Source organism: Montipora foliosa, chromosome 2, assembly GCF_036669935.1.
Source record: "Montipora foliosa isolate CH-2021 chromosome 2, ASM3666993v2, whole genome shotgun sequence".
NCBI lineage: Eukaryota > Metazoa > Cnidaria > Anthozoa > Scleractinia > Acroporidae > Montipora > Montipora foliosa.
The window spans coordinates 40,846,997-40,859,496 of NC_090870.1; the positions used below are offsets into that span (position 1 = coordinate 40,846,997).

At 40.6% G+C, this 12,500-nt stretch overlaps 2 protein-coding genes across 5 annotated transcripts in view; one reads left to right on the plus strand and one right to left on the minus strand.

Moving 5' to 3' along the window:
• LOC137993070 (gamma-butyrobetaine dioxygenase-like) overlaps positions 1 to 8,216 on the minus strand; it is a 9,796-nt gene extending 1,580 nt beyond the window's left edge. Inside the window, exons 1-3 of the mRNA XM_068838722.1 lie at positions 7,528 to 8,216; positions 3,053 to 3,158; positions 2,530 to 2,732 (exon numbers count right to left, since the gene is read on the minus strand). Of these exons, the coding sequence (XP_068694823.1) occupies positions 2,530 to 2,732; positions 3,053 to 3,158; positions 7,528 to 8,174 (956 nt within the window). The 5' untranslated portion in view covers positions 8,175 to 8,216. The remainder of the gene's footprint in view (positions 1 to 2,529; positions 2,733 to 3,052; positions 3,159 to 7,527) is intronic.
• Positions 8,217 to 8,469: 253 nt separating this feature from the next.
• LOC137993072 (protein SLC31A2-like) overlaps positions 8,470 to 12,500 on the plus strand; it is a 4,935-nt gene continuing 904 nt past the window's right edge. The window contains exons 1-5 of one of the 4 annotated variants that reach the window (XM_068838724.1): positions 8,470 to 8,513; positions 8,750 to 8,794; positions 9,715 to 9,781; positions 10,094 to 10,319; positions 11,765 to 12,500. The exon at positions 11,765 to 12,500 is cut by the window's right edge and continues 904 nt beyond it. In XM_068838724.1, coding sequence (XP_068694825.1) covers positions 8,792 to 8,794; positions 9,715 to 9,781; positions 10,094 to 10,319; positions 11,765 to 12,011 — 543 coding nt within the window. In that variant the 5' untranslated portion in view covers positions 8,470 to 8,513; positions 8,750 to 8,791 and the 3' untranslated portion in view covers positions 12,012 to 12,500. The other 3 variants (XM_068838726.1, XM_068838723.1, XM_068838725.1) reach the window with 3 other exon arrangements.

Below are 12,500 nucleotides of genomic sequence, written 5' to 3' on the forward strand. Positions count from 1 at the left end.
CCACCTTCCAACAGAGTTTTCATACCGTAAATAAGTAAGTTCTTAATACTTGTATTAAGGAAAGATAATTTAGTACACTGAATTCATAAATGGCGGCCAACCTGGGTCGACCAGCGGTCAAACATGATATCGCAGCGTTTTGGGATAAACACGTAGTATTTTTGAGGAGGGATGGAGAAAATGAACGATCGACCTGCGGAAAATTACATTCCTGGTTCTTCTTTAAGTGCGAGAAGGTCACCGGCATTAAAAAATGATGAGCTACGGTTGTGGCTGAAATGTTGGAACGATTCTGCTTAAAGCTCAAATTGTAAAGAGGTACATTTTAACCTTTAGTAAGCTTCGTTCGATCCGGCCTAGGCTTAAGTCATAATTGTGTAAAATCAAGGGTGTGTTCTTTTAAAACGGATTTCTGATGGAAATCAATGGATTCTTCAGCGTCAAAAAAGCGCTATTTTTGTCTTTGTTCCACAATAACTTTATCCTGATTGGCCATTCTAAACAGTGTGTGCAGAGCCGAAGAACTCGTGGCGTTCTAAAAATAGAAAATACCAGCAAAGGTCGACTCATAGGGCTTGTATGGGAGAGGCAAGCTCCTACTCATGGGCTCGTGTTTTCGACCTATTCATGCCTTCGATCGTACGGTAAAAATGGCGCAAGAAAAACATTTGGGCTAAACTGTCACGTACGGTACTTTATGTGTATCATTTTTGCATAGAAAACCGCTTGTCAAAAATACTTTTTTCAAATCTGTCCCAAAAAAACGATGAAGTGATGAATTCCAAAAATCCGGATTCAGATTTCGTCCGAAGTATCCTCCTCGAGTGTGGATACTTTGGATTCATGATCCGTTTTTGGATTTCGCAAAAAAAACGCAAAATCCGTTTTTGGATTCAGAGCTACCTTAAAAAAATTACAAAATTAACGTTGCTCTGAATCCACTAGACATAATTTTTTAGAACTTTGCAGAAAGTCTCATCATGCCCTTCTGATTACTTTTCAGAAATAAAAAATGAGGGTCACCGAGTTTGTTTTTGAGATATAAGCAACTAAAGACAAAATAAAGGATGTTTTACAGGGTTTGCCCGTTGTCACCGTGACATACTACGTCAAAATAATAACTGTATCTTGTTCAGCAATAATTCGAGTTTCATTTGGTACCACAATATTGCCAATACATGATACAACGTTGTAGTGCCGATCCTTTTAATAAGAGCGTCACTTGGAAGCGTTGAAACTGGCTCGAGCCTCCTTAAAGAAGAATCAGGAATGTAATTTTCCGCACGTCGATCGTTCGTTTTCTCCTTCCCTCCTCAAAAATACTGCGTGTTTATCCTAAAACGCCTTAATGTCATGTTTGGCCGCCATTTAAGCCTGGGTTCCATATGATCTGCAATGGTCTGCGTCGATCGGAAGCTGTCTGCGTCGCCTCATCGTAGACGATCGTAAACATAGAAGGCAAATGTTTCCATTTAAATCTGAATCGATCGCAGACAAGCGTACCACTAATTTTCTGCGAAGCGAGGAGAAAAAGGAGCGCACTTACTTCAAGTCTGATTGGACGTGTTTCACTGCGGACAATAGCGTGTTGCCGATAGGAAACGATCACCTCAGACACACGTTTCCATTAAAAATTGTCGTAGTCGGAAGCGTCGTAATGGTCGGGAAAGCAGAACTAGATTCAACGTTCTCGATCATCCAGACCGTGTGCCGCAGATCGCCGCATATGCCGTGGCACAGAGAGACTGATCCAAGACCATTCCAGATCATATGGACACCAGGCTTTATGAATTCCGTGTATGGGGTTGTCAAAACTTTAAACAAATGTACAATGTCGTCGAATTAGATATTTTTCAAAAATTTAATCTTAGAGAGTCTTCCAGCAGATATGTATCGTTGCCATGGGAACGATTAGTTTCCCTATTGAAAGAATCGACAGTGTTGTAATCCTTTTCCATTGGAAACCCACATTTACATGCAGAAAAGCTTTTCGAGCCTCCTTAAGCTCAGCATTAAACTGATCCAACAGGGCTTGCCTGATGCCAGATGGCATTTTCCGCACGCCTTGTATCCCTATTTTTGATCTCTGTCAGTACGATCATTTACGACACCTTGCTTCATCAACGTCAATTTTTGGCTGGAGCACAAACTCAAACAGGAAGAAGCAATATAAAAGGCGTGGTGTCTTAGACATATGGGGATCATTTGCCAGTCAACCGTGGTCGCATACAGAGCCCTGTGATAATTTGTGCATAAAAAAGACCCCTAATGTTAATGTGTCCGGAATATGTTATTAGATGTTATCTGTCGTTCTTTTTTTTCTCCCGCTGAAAATACCTTTTAGGGGTTTCGACCATGTGTTTCTGTTTATTGAACACTATTTTGGATAATCAGTCCGCCGGCGTTTGTGAATGAATTCGAACAAAAGCAGAATCCTCTTATAGTGCGTCTTACTGTTTAAGTACTTCTCACAAACAGTTAGAGGAAGGTATCTGTTCTTTAGTTTTAGAGAAAATTGTGTTGACTTACTCTATCGTTAAGCGAGCAAATTTCATATCAAAATCTCCAAACGCATCCTTTCCGACATCAAAGAAATGAAATCGAGTTGATGATAAGAGATCAAATTTCTTGGGATCCACGCCTTTTAAAAGCTTGGATACGTGAAAGCCATCAACAAACTGGTTGGCTCCTCCAGAACCTGTCGCCTGCTCAATGCAATGAAGTAACTGAACCTTTGAAAAGAGACGATAAAAAAGACAATGTTAAGTCTAGTTTCTTGACACTCCGCATTAGTAATATCTAACAGTGGAATCCAAATAAAACTGAACAATGATTAAGAACTCCACCTGGCAAAAGGCAAATAGCTGGCTGTTTACAAAGCGTGGTAAAATTACATTCGGGATTCGGGACCAACAAAACAAATCCGGCCACGGATCAAAGCGGGATTTGAGCCCGGCGAAAATAATGCAAAGCCAACACCATTGGCAGCACTGGATCACGACGTCCTCCCATATTACCCAACCGTAGTTCATATACATGTGCTGTTACTTACTCCAGGAGGGTAGTCATAAAAAGGTAAGTCCATGTGCAGGGGAAGGCGATCTGAGGTGTAAGCCAAGTTACTGGGTCCGAACTTCGCTTTTACTTCGAAATTATGTCTGAAAAGAAAGCAAACAAACAAAGAAGAACTACAGTCTCGGTCACAAATGTTGTATCACAGACGGAAATTTGTCCCCTCTCCCCCTTCAATGTGGATGTTTATGGGTTCCAGTGCAAAAACCAACCGGTAAACGCCACATCGAAGGGAGGAAGGAAAGGGAGGAGGAGGAGCGGTACGTTATTGATAGCATGGATGCGATCAACGTGCTGTTCTAGCGAAGTGTTATAACTATTTTTAGTATAATACATAGGTGATTATTGAAAATTCTCTGCGCTGATTGGTTGCACGAGAGGTGATTATTGGGCGATAATCACCTAAGCGGTTTTTTCAAAATGGCCGCAGGCCGTTTTGTCGAGGTGACAGACGAAGAAATTAATTGTTTTAAAGAAAATGAATATTTTTCAAATAATCACCTACGTAATTATCCTAAAACAGTTATTCACCTCAGGCTCGGTGAATATCGGTGAATAAAAACCTCGAATTCGTCTCGGTTTTTATTCACCGATATTTACGTTAAATGACCGACGTTGTAACTCAATAGGTTGTGCAAGGGGTTCCTAGAAATAGGCCCAAACTGACCACGTTTTTTAGACAAGGATAGGTCTCCCTATCCTTTGTCTCTTCACAGCGATACAGTCTTGTTGTACGCATTTTTTCTGCACTGGTCAATTGAAACCACGCCCCACCTGGCCACCGAGACGTAGCGGGGGATGTACGGTGTACAGTGTAACATTTTAAATTTTCCCCCGCCCCTCGGGGAAACGTAACTGTTGCAATCTCCATTACCATGTCCCAGGTGTGTCACTAAAAGATTTTTCTAAGCTGGTTTTCACAATAAATGATTGCTGCGCATTGCTGAAAAACGCGATAGCTGCCACAAGGTTTTCGTGTCGCTGCAATTCCTAGTAGAATCAGTGTGTTTACATTTGCAGCGTGTGGAATCAGGAATAGCAACCGGGAGGAAACGGAAACAAATGTTACAATGTTAGATTTCAGCAGGCTTATAAGAAACAGTGATGTCTAATGACCGAAGGCTTTCACATACAAGCACGCAACAAACAAAACATAGGTGAGACAAAACGGCGACTTAAAGACCGTTTCAACGAACACCGACGTCCCGTCGACAGACCCACTTCTTCTTTAAGACAAACAACTGTTTGCAAACATTTCACCAGCAAATAACCACACACCTCACGACATAGAACTTATCCCATTGGAACTCATCCGCACATCTCGTGACTCCATACGCAAAGCCCGAGAAGCGTTTCTAATCGACAGGGGTCAAACACTTGAACCCAAAGGTATAAACAAAAGAGAAAAACTGTATATAATATTTATCCGTAACCCTATAAATGTATCTATACATATGCATTTATCTATAATCTTATATTTATTTTAGTTTTCTTATGGCTTATATTTGAATTTCAAAAAACTGTAACGGCAAATCATTTAACTCCCTGAAGAAGTCAGGCCGTGCCTGACGAAATATTGGTAAATCAAAAAATATATATATCCTTACAGCTGTACAACCAGCCTTGCAGTATTATTTTGTTTTAAATCTACAAATTATTTGCTGGTTAGATCTCCCAAGATCCGGCGCTTGCACTCTGTTCAGCTGGCCCTTACATTAAAATTGTATACAAGTAACTTTGAAAAGCTTTACGGAAATGAAGAGGGTATTTTTGACACAGCGTTGGCAATTCTTGAAAACAAATAATAGGTAAAGAGTAGATGATTTAAAGTCACTTCTTCTCTGTTGTTTCTATCATGTTGAAGCAGAAACAATTTGCGAGGCTCGGACCCAGTCCCACTCTGTCAAGGATAGCGTTGGACACCTTCCCATCTTGTAGGAAATTCGTGCAAAAAAAAAGAAAAGACACTAGAGAAAAATTCCTTTTGTATGGAAAACCAGAATCTTATGCTTGGCATTGACACCTGGCAATGAACTATTTGTGCCTCACCTTGTCCTGTAACATTCACTTGGCGCTTATCAGCCAACTTGATTGCTTTGCTGAACGTTACTTTGTTTTCATAATTTTTGAGAATTGTGCCTTAAACCCAGCTGGTTTGGGCGAACATACATTGGTTTGAAAAAGACAGTTTTTGGTGGTACGGACTCAATTGATCGCCGCTGTACTATTGCACAAATGTTGTTCTAATGCTGTAAATAATTGAACTTTGTGTATGGCCCACCCCGTTTATTGTCTCTTGTGTGGATACTTCGCGTTTGACGATTGTCGTAAAGTTCATAAACACGGCTGATCAGATGGGTGGTCGGCCCATTCCTATTGTCTCTAGTTCAATGGCCATCCAAGATGGGCAAAGGAGAAGCACGGAAAAGATCCCTTGACTTGTTCCCAAATTTTGCGTCACGCTCAACGGAAAAAGCAATATGTTTAGATGAACTGGACTTCACTCGTTGGTAGTTCTTTGTAGGTTCCTTTGTGATGATCACGTAGATCACATAGCAATTTCCGGCATCTGTCATAATTCTCTCACCATTTTGGTTCACCAACACCTCTTCAATTTTTATCATTGTCTTCGCTTTTACTTTATGCGTTACCCATCCGTCATCTGCACCCAGCAGGTGGTTCCTCCGTTATTTAACATCATTTTCAGTGATGCATTGCGTAGCAGGCGTCACCGTATTTCCTCGAATAATCGAGAACAGAATAAGCACCCACGCTCTAATAAGCGCACACCCCCAAGGCCATAATAGGGAGCTTAAGCAACGACAACGGCGACGACAACGAGAACGTCACAAATTTGCATATTTAGAGGGTAAAAACAATAGCTTTGCACGCCCTGCACGTGCGTTTTTCACTTTTGTCCATTTCGTTGCCGTCGACAGCAAAACAACAACGTGAAATAGCCAAGTTTTTCGTTTTATGAAGAACGTCAGCACTTGAGGATAAATTTTCATTTTCTCTTCTAAAATTGAGTGCCGTTCCGACTGGTGTCATCTTTGAGGAATTACCACACCCATGTCATATTAAAAACGTTGAAATAGTCACGAAGCGATTAAAATAACGCAAATTTATATTTTGAGATGATGTTCTCGTTGCCGTCGCCGTTGTCGTTGCTTAAGCTCCCTAATATCAAACAAGCACCCCTCTCGAATACGTCCCCCCCCCCTACCTTCATCCCTGTCTTTCTTAAATAGTAGGGATGCCACTTTAGTTATAACTTTTTGAGCTTCAACCACAGCGGAATCAGTACAATAGAATAGTTTGTTTTCCGTTAAGTCTCTTTCAATTATTTCTATCTCCATGTGCTTGCAGAATTCCTTTATGTGTGTTATCTGTTCGTTAATTTTTGTCCTACCGCCGCGCTCTTGATAAATGCTGTGAAGTTCCCAGGAACAACTAGTAGGTCATTCTGTAGTCTTCGTTGAAAGGAAAACTTAACAAGCCCCCCACCCCCCACAATCAGCTCCCCTTCTTTTAGCCGTAAATTTAAGTAAGCGCCTGGATGCTTATTCGAGGAAATACGGTATTCGGGTTTGAGGAAATGAGAAAAGGCAAAACGAATTCAAATGTTACTGCTAGTAAACATGAATGGTGGCAGTTCCATTCTCTTCGGCCTGCAATCCGACTGGTGTGTGTTGATCTAGATCTGTGCATTTTTGCGATGACGATGGATTTAAAATATTTGTGATGAAAACTACAATAGAAAACATGAATGGCTCAACAAACCGATTGAGTTGCATTTACAATGTACAAGCAACAAACCATCACTTTTAAAATTACTTCACAAAATGGAAAAGTCGTCAGTTAAAGTTCTTTCTTTAGCTTGTCATTGAGTCCGTTGTTTCATTTCGATGTAATTTCTTTCTGACTTCCCTCCATGAATTTGCCACTAGTTATTTCGATTGCTTGTCTGGAAATTACAGTTTGTACTGTAAAATAGCATGATGTCGCTTGCATGCACGTAACATTGAAACTTGATAGAAAATACCTTCATCAACTGGAATATCATGTTCAATCACGTCCCTGATATAAACTTCAGCTAAACTACAGAATTCAGGGCCACATCTAGAGACTCTATCGGACGAGCCGGCTCGTCTGGCTCGTTTGCCATCCACTGCCGAGCCAAACGAGCCACCAGTATAACAGAGCCCAATATTTATATTCAAGACTCGTTCTTTCATCCACTGCCATGCCAAACGAGCCATTGCTTCCACAAATCTCGAATGTGGCCCTTTATTCTGTAACATCATTGCGCTAAACATGATGCAAATTTACTCCCATACTCCTGAGCTTTAGGTCGGCAGTCTCATGTCCTCCAGGAACTGGTCCGAAAGTGGTGTGTCTATTAACCATAAAATAAATATTTTCATTATTATCTCTCATGTGAAAGAAACTTACCCATAGTGAGTAGACTTAGGATGCCCAACTCGTTGACATAATTTATCAACTTGTCCGACCTCGAGCGGCGTATTGCACACCAAAGCGATACCAAAACGGTGCATGGAATTGAGCCAGTTAAACAGAGCTCTGTCATCTTCCATCACCTCTCGGAAATTGTTCCTTGGAATATTACCCTGTAGCTTTTTGGCATCCCAGAATTCGACACCCTTTCTGTTGAGGTCTTTGTTCGACTCGTCATCCTCGGTAAGTTTTCTTGAATAGAGCCATTCTGACTTGAATGCACTAACATGGCCGTCAGGCCAAATTATAATCAACTCCTGTCCGTTTTGCGTTACTTCGAGTCTCTCGGGCGAAATATTTAAATCTAGATTGTCCACAGGGTCAAACCTACGTTGGTTACTTGACTCGTGGAAACACTCGGGGCATCTGCAGTTGTCACGCAGGAATGCAAACGGGTAGCGGTTTACCGAGTTGTTGTTCCACGTAACATGAAGCATCCTTTCTTTGTTGTTCTCTTCGATCGCTTGTACCTGACATTTAGAAGCTTTTGTGGGCCCAGCTGCACCTCTTTTTGCTAATCGATTCAGTTGCTGAGTACGAACGATGAATTGACTCTTAAAGAGTTGCCGCAAGGAAAAAACCATGACTGCTCAGATCACATTCACTCCAATGGGTCGTCTTTAAATTTTCCTAATTTATGTATCATTGTCACGCAGTGTGACGGTCATGCTCTGTTGACTGTGACACTCTATGAAAGAGGCTAATCCTGGCAAAACCAAAAACCTTAACAATGAAAAATGATTTTTCGAGATGACAAGACAAGAACCAAAACTAGTATTTTTTTTTAACGATACCCCTCCAACACCGTATGCTAAAGATAAAGCAATCAGTTCAGTGTAACTTGAGCAGAGTACCCAGCTCGAATTACTCCGAGGGCCATAGTTATAGCTGCGATTCTGAAGACTGGTAGCCAATTAGAAATGGTAATGACAAATGAAAATTAAACGCAAAAATCCTTTTTAAGAAGGTATTCCTTTTAAACAGTTTTCTTTTGTTCGATGAGCTCTGACTGGCAGCTGTTAAAAGGGACGTTTGAGTGGAAATTCGGTGACATCTCTGAATTGTAGTTACTATTTTAACTTTGTTGTCACTTAACATCTGGAACGGGTGTCGCGTTCATATTTTCTTTTACATTTCCTTTCCGTTTAAATCTTCGCAGTTTGTCGTGAAAGCAATTGATCGGACTAAATGAAATCAAAGAATGGTAAGTCAACCTTTTGAATTTCGTGTTTCAAAGCATGTTCTTCGCTAATTACTCGTTGCTAACCTATAACTCAGAAACCGACAGAATCTTGCCATCGATCGATCATTCGATTTTTTGTTCCACGATATTGGATGCGATGTGCTTGGAGGGATTTATAGTCTGCATGGTTCGGAGAGAGAATTGTAATCTGGAAGTGGCGAGTATGAGACTGATCTGTCTCTTACTCAGGGACTTGATCAATCTGAGTAGAAAGAAATCGGGTTAACGTTTGAATTTTCTCAAGTGAATGAACTTTGAAATGAAAATCAAAACCTGATCAATGACCAGCTGTTTTTACTGAATAGCGTACACTATATATGTACAATAGTTTCTTTTTTCTAAGTACCGAACTCCTTCCCTTTACTCTGACCATTGATTCCATTGATCGAGATCTCGTTCTCATCACTGACATCATAAAAGACACTGAAAGTGACGCAAACGAAATTTACCACACTCCCATTGAAATATAGTGCTAGCAGTGTCTTTCATTATTTATATACTGAAGAGTAGACCGATAAGCGGAAAAAACGACACCGAAGGCAGGCGTAGGAACCCCACAACCCTCGCCGGCTAGCCATTTGAACTAATTGGAAATAAATAAAGACGTTCACTTTCCATTAGCTAAGTTGAAGGCGAGGTAAATTTCGAATCAAGCAACGAGTTTTTTAACGTTAGTTTCCTTGAGATACGAGTACAGTTCGGCCGGGAGGTGATCTTTGATCTACTATCATCAGGGATGACAGACTTGACAGACTGGTAAATAGCATATATGTCCCTGCATGGCAAGTGAAAATTGTTGTGAGAGATTGGCAACAAAAGGATACTACGAAAACAAGTGCATCGTTAACTTTGCTGGATACCTTTACTGTTAACTTGTATAGGAAGTGTTTCACGTCAGAACGGAAGGAATACTCTTATTTCAAAACTGGAGCATTCAGTCTACAACGGGTAAGAATGCCGCGATAACCATTGATACATCTTAGCGAAAGGCCTTTGACCCATGCAGTGTGTCTGAGCGTTGACCAAGCAACCGGATTTCAATTATCTTTCCTCTATCCTTAAACTGATAGAAATATTCTGGCGTCTTTTAGCATATTTATCTGTTTATGAAACCATGATGGCTCCCTTTTTGCCACAGCGCCTTCCTCTTGACCAATATCTCAACTGACCGCTGGCTCGAATTGTAAAGTACTGACATACCTTAGAGTTCTTGATGCGTTTGATAGGCTGTTCTCAGTTATCTGTCATGGTTTATTTCAGTCCTTGTTGGAGCCTGTTTGGCTGCATGTGTCCTCGCTGCTTGCCATGAAGGCCTAAGACTTTTCAGACAGTGGTTAGTGTTCCGACATCTCCGTTTCCTTTTCCGGGGCCTTCCGCAATCGGCAAATACTGAAGAGAAAGATGACTCTCTCCTAGATGGTGAAGATTCAAGCCGTCAGAATGGAGATAGCCTGAAGCAACATGTGATAAATTTACCTGAAAACAGGTTAAGTTACGAACGAACTAAACTTGTTTTTTTCTTGGTTTGAAAGGAATGAGAACTTTAAATCGTTTTAAAAGACTCCTCTAATTCATGTTCAAAGGAAATTCCGATCAAAAAGGCCAATCAATTGTAACGCACCTCCGACTACGTCGTAGGCATCCGTCCGTCTGCGAAAGACGATGGTATATAGCATCACTGTCGTTGACAACTGCGCGAGTGGCTGAAGAGGCCGACCCGCGATTTGCAGTCTCTGCTGCACTTCGTGCAAACATGGGGGGATGGCTGGTTTCTCCCCTCTTCTCACTTCCGACTACGTAATAAGGTGAAAACGTAGTGCTCTTTTCTATGCTCTCGTGCACACATTGTCCTTAAATTCCAAACGGAAAACATGCGTATACAAGAGATACGCATCAAAGTATTCGGGTTCAAATTAAATTCTCGCGTAACGATTACTTCTCCCACCCCATACGAATTGGTTAAGCAATTTGCCCTTTTTGTGGGAACAATAAGACCTCAAGAAAGCTAGCTAGTCAGGCCGAACCCATGAGTAGGAGCTTGCATCTCCCATGCAACTTTGTACGCACTGTTTAGCATGGCCAATCAGAAAAAGATTATTGCCAAACGAAGACAATGTATGCGAATTATGCACATTGATGTAAATGTGAGTCTCCTGCTGAAGGATTAGTTCTAAAAATAGAAAGATACGCGCAAAGGTTGACGCAAGGATATATTTCATAGGTAGGCTCCTAGGCATAAGCTCCTGACCTAGTAAGTGATGTGTTTTTTGGCTGTTCCACGTGAGTTCAAGTTCATTTATTCACACTTATTCAACTACAATTATAACAATAAGAGTAAAAAAACATAACATAACATAAAACATAACAAAGAAGAAAGTGTGTAGCAGCCAAAGGAGTCAAGCCTTCGAGTTAGCTGCTACTACACAGCGGTTACAAGTGGGTGGAGGTTATGTAGTTTTTATAGAAACTAGTTATAAAGGTCTGGTTAAGTTAATAACAAGTCTAACTGTCAAGTAGAGAGTGTTTGTATCCTTTTTTAAAACTGTCGAGGAGGAGACACTTCATTTTCACAGGTATTGCTTTCCAGGTCTGTGATGCGACTACGCTAAACCTTGCTATGCCATAATTAGTTCCAGAAAATGGTCTGTACAGGTTTTGATTAGTGGCATACCTGGTATTATAATTATGGACAGTCGAAGCTGGTTGAACTAAATCATACAGAGCGGGAGGTATATCTATTTTTGATATTGTATTTTATGCACAAGAGAGCCAATTTTTAATTCAAAAATACTCTCTAACTTTAAAATTTCTAATAGTTTTAACTATAGCACGATAATTAAAATGAAATATAGTGTTGAGTCCGTCATTAAATAACAAAATTAATAATCACATGCTAAGTAGTATTATGTTCTACCATCTTCTCTTCGGCAGAATATGGACACGAAACAACGATTTGTTGCAAACTCTTCTCCACGTACTGCAAGTCTCCGTGGGATACATGTTGATGCTGACTGTGATGACGTATAATGCGTGGCTTGGTGTTGCTGTGCTTTCAGGGGCGGGGGCCGGTTACATGATATTTTCAGCCCTCTTCCCAGATAACTTGATTCTTCAAAGAGCTCACAATGACGTTCTCGTTTTAAAGGATTGCTCTTGTCAAAACAACCCTGAAGCTTAATTCACATTGAAGACTATGAGCAGCACGCATGTGGTTAGAATAAATGCACTCGAACCACATGTTCTGAGCTGCCACATGAAAACTAATCTTTTCTTGAAAATGCAAAACAAAACACGAAGAAGTGTATATAATACCACCAATTACAACAGGGAAAACAAGTATTTTACTTTGTTGGAACGAAATTAAGGTCATTTTAGAAACAAGGGGATACGAGACCGAAATCCGAGGACAAATACCTGTAAACGATACTCAATAAGTGGTCAAGACTAATGGGGGCATCCCAGTCTTTTCCTATTTGTTGGTGTTCTAGACAAATGGGCAAGAAAACGACCAAATTTTCTTAATGTTTTGATTATGATGGAGTTCTTGTTTCCCTTTGAGCAGAAGTTTTCTTCTCTTTTAAAAGATGTCCACTTTGAGTAACACATGGTTTATTTTAACTTTTCGATAGGTGACGAACTGCACTTGCAAATTACCTCCCTTAACAGG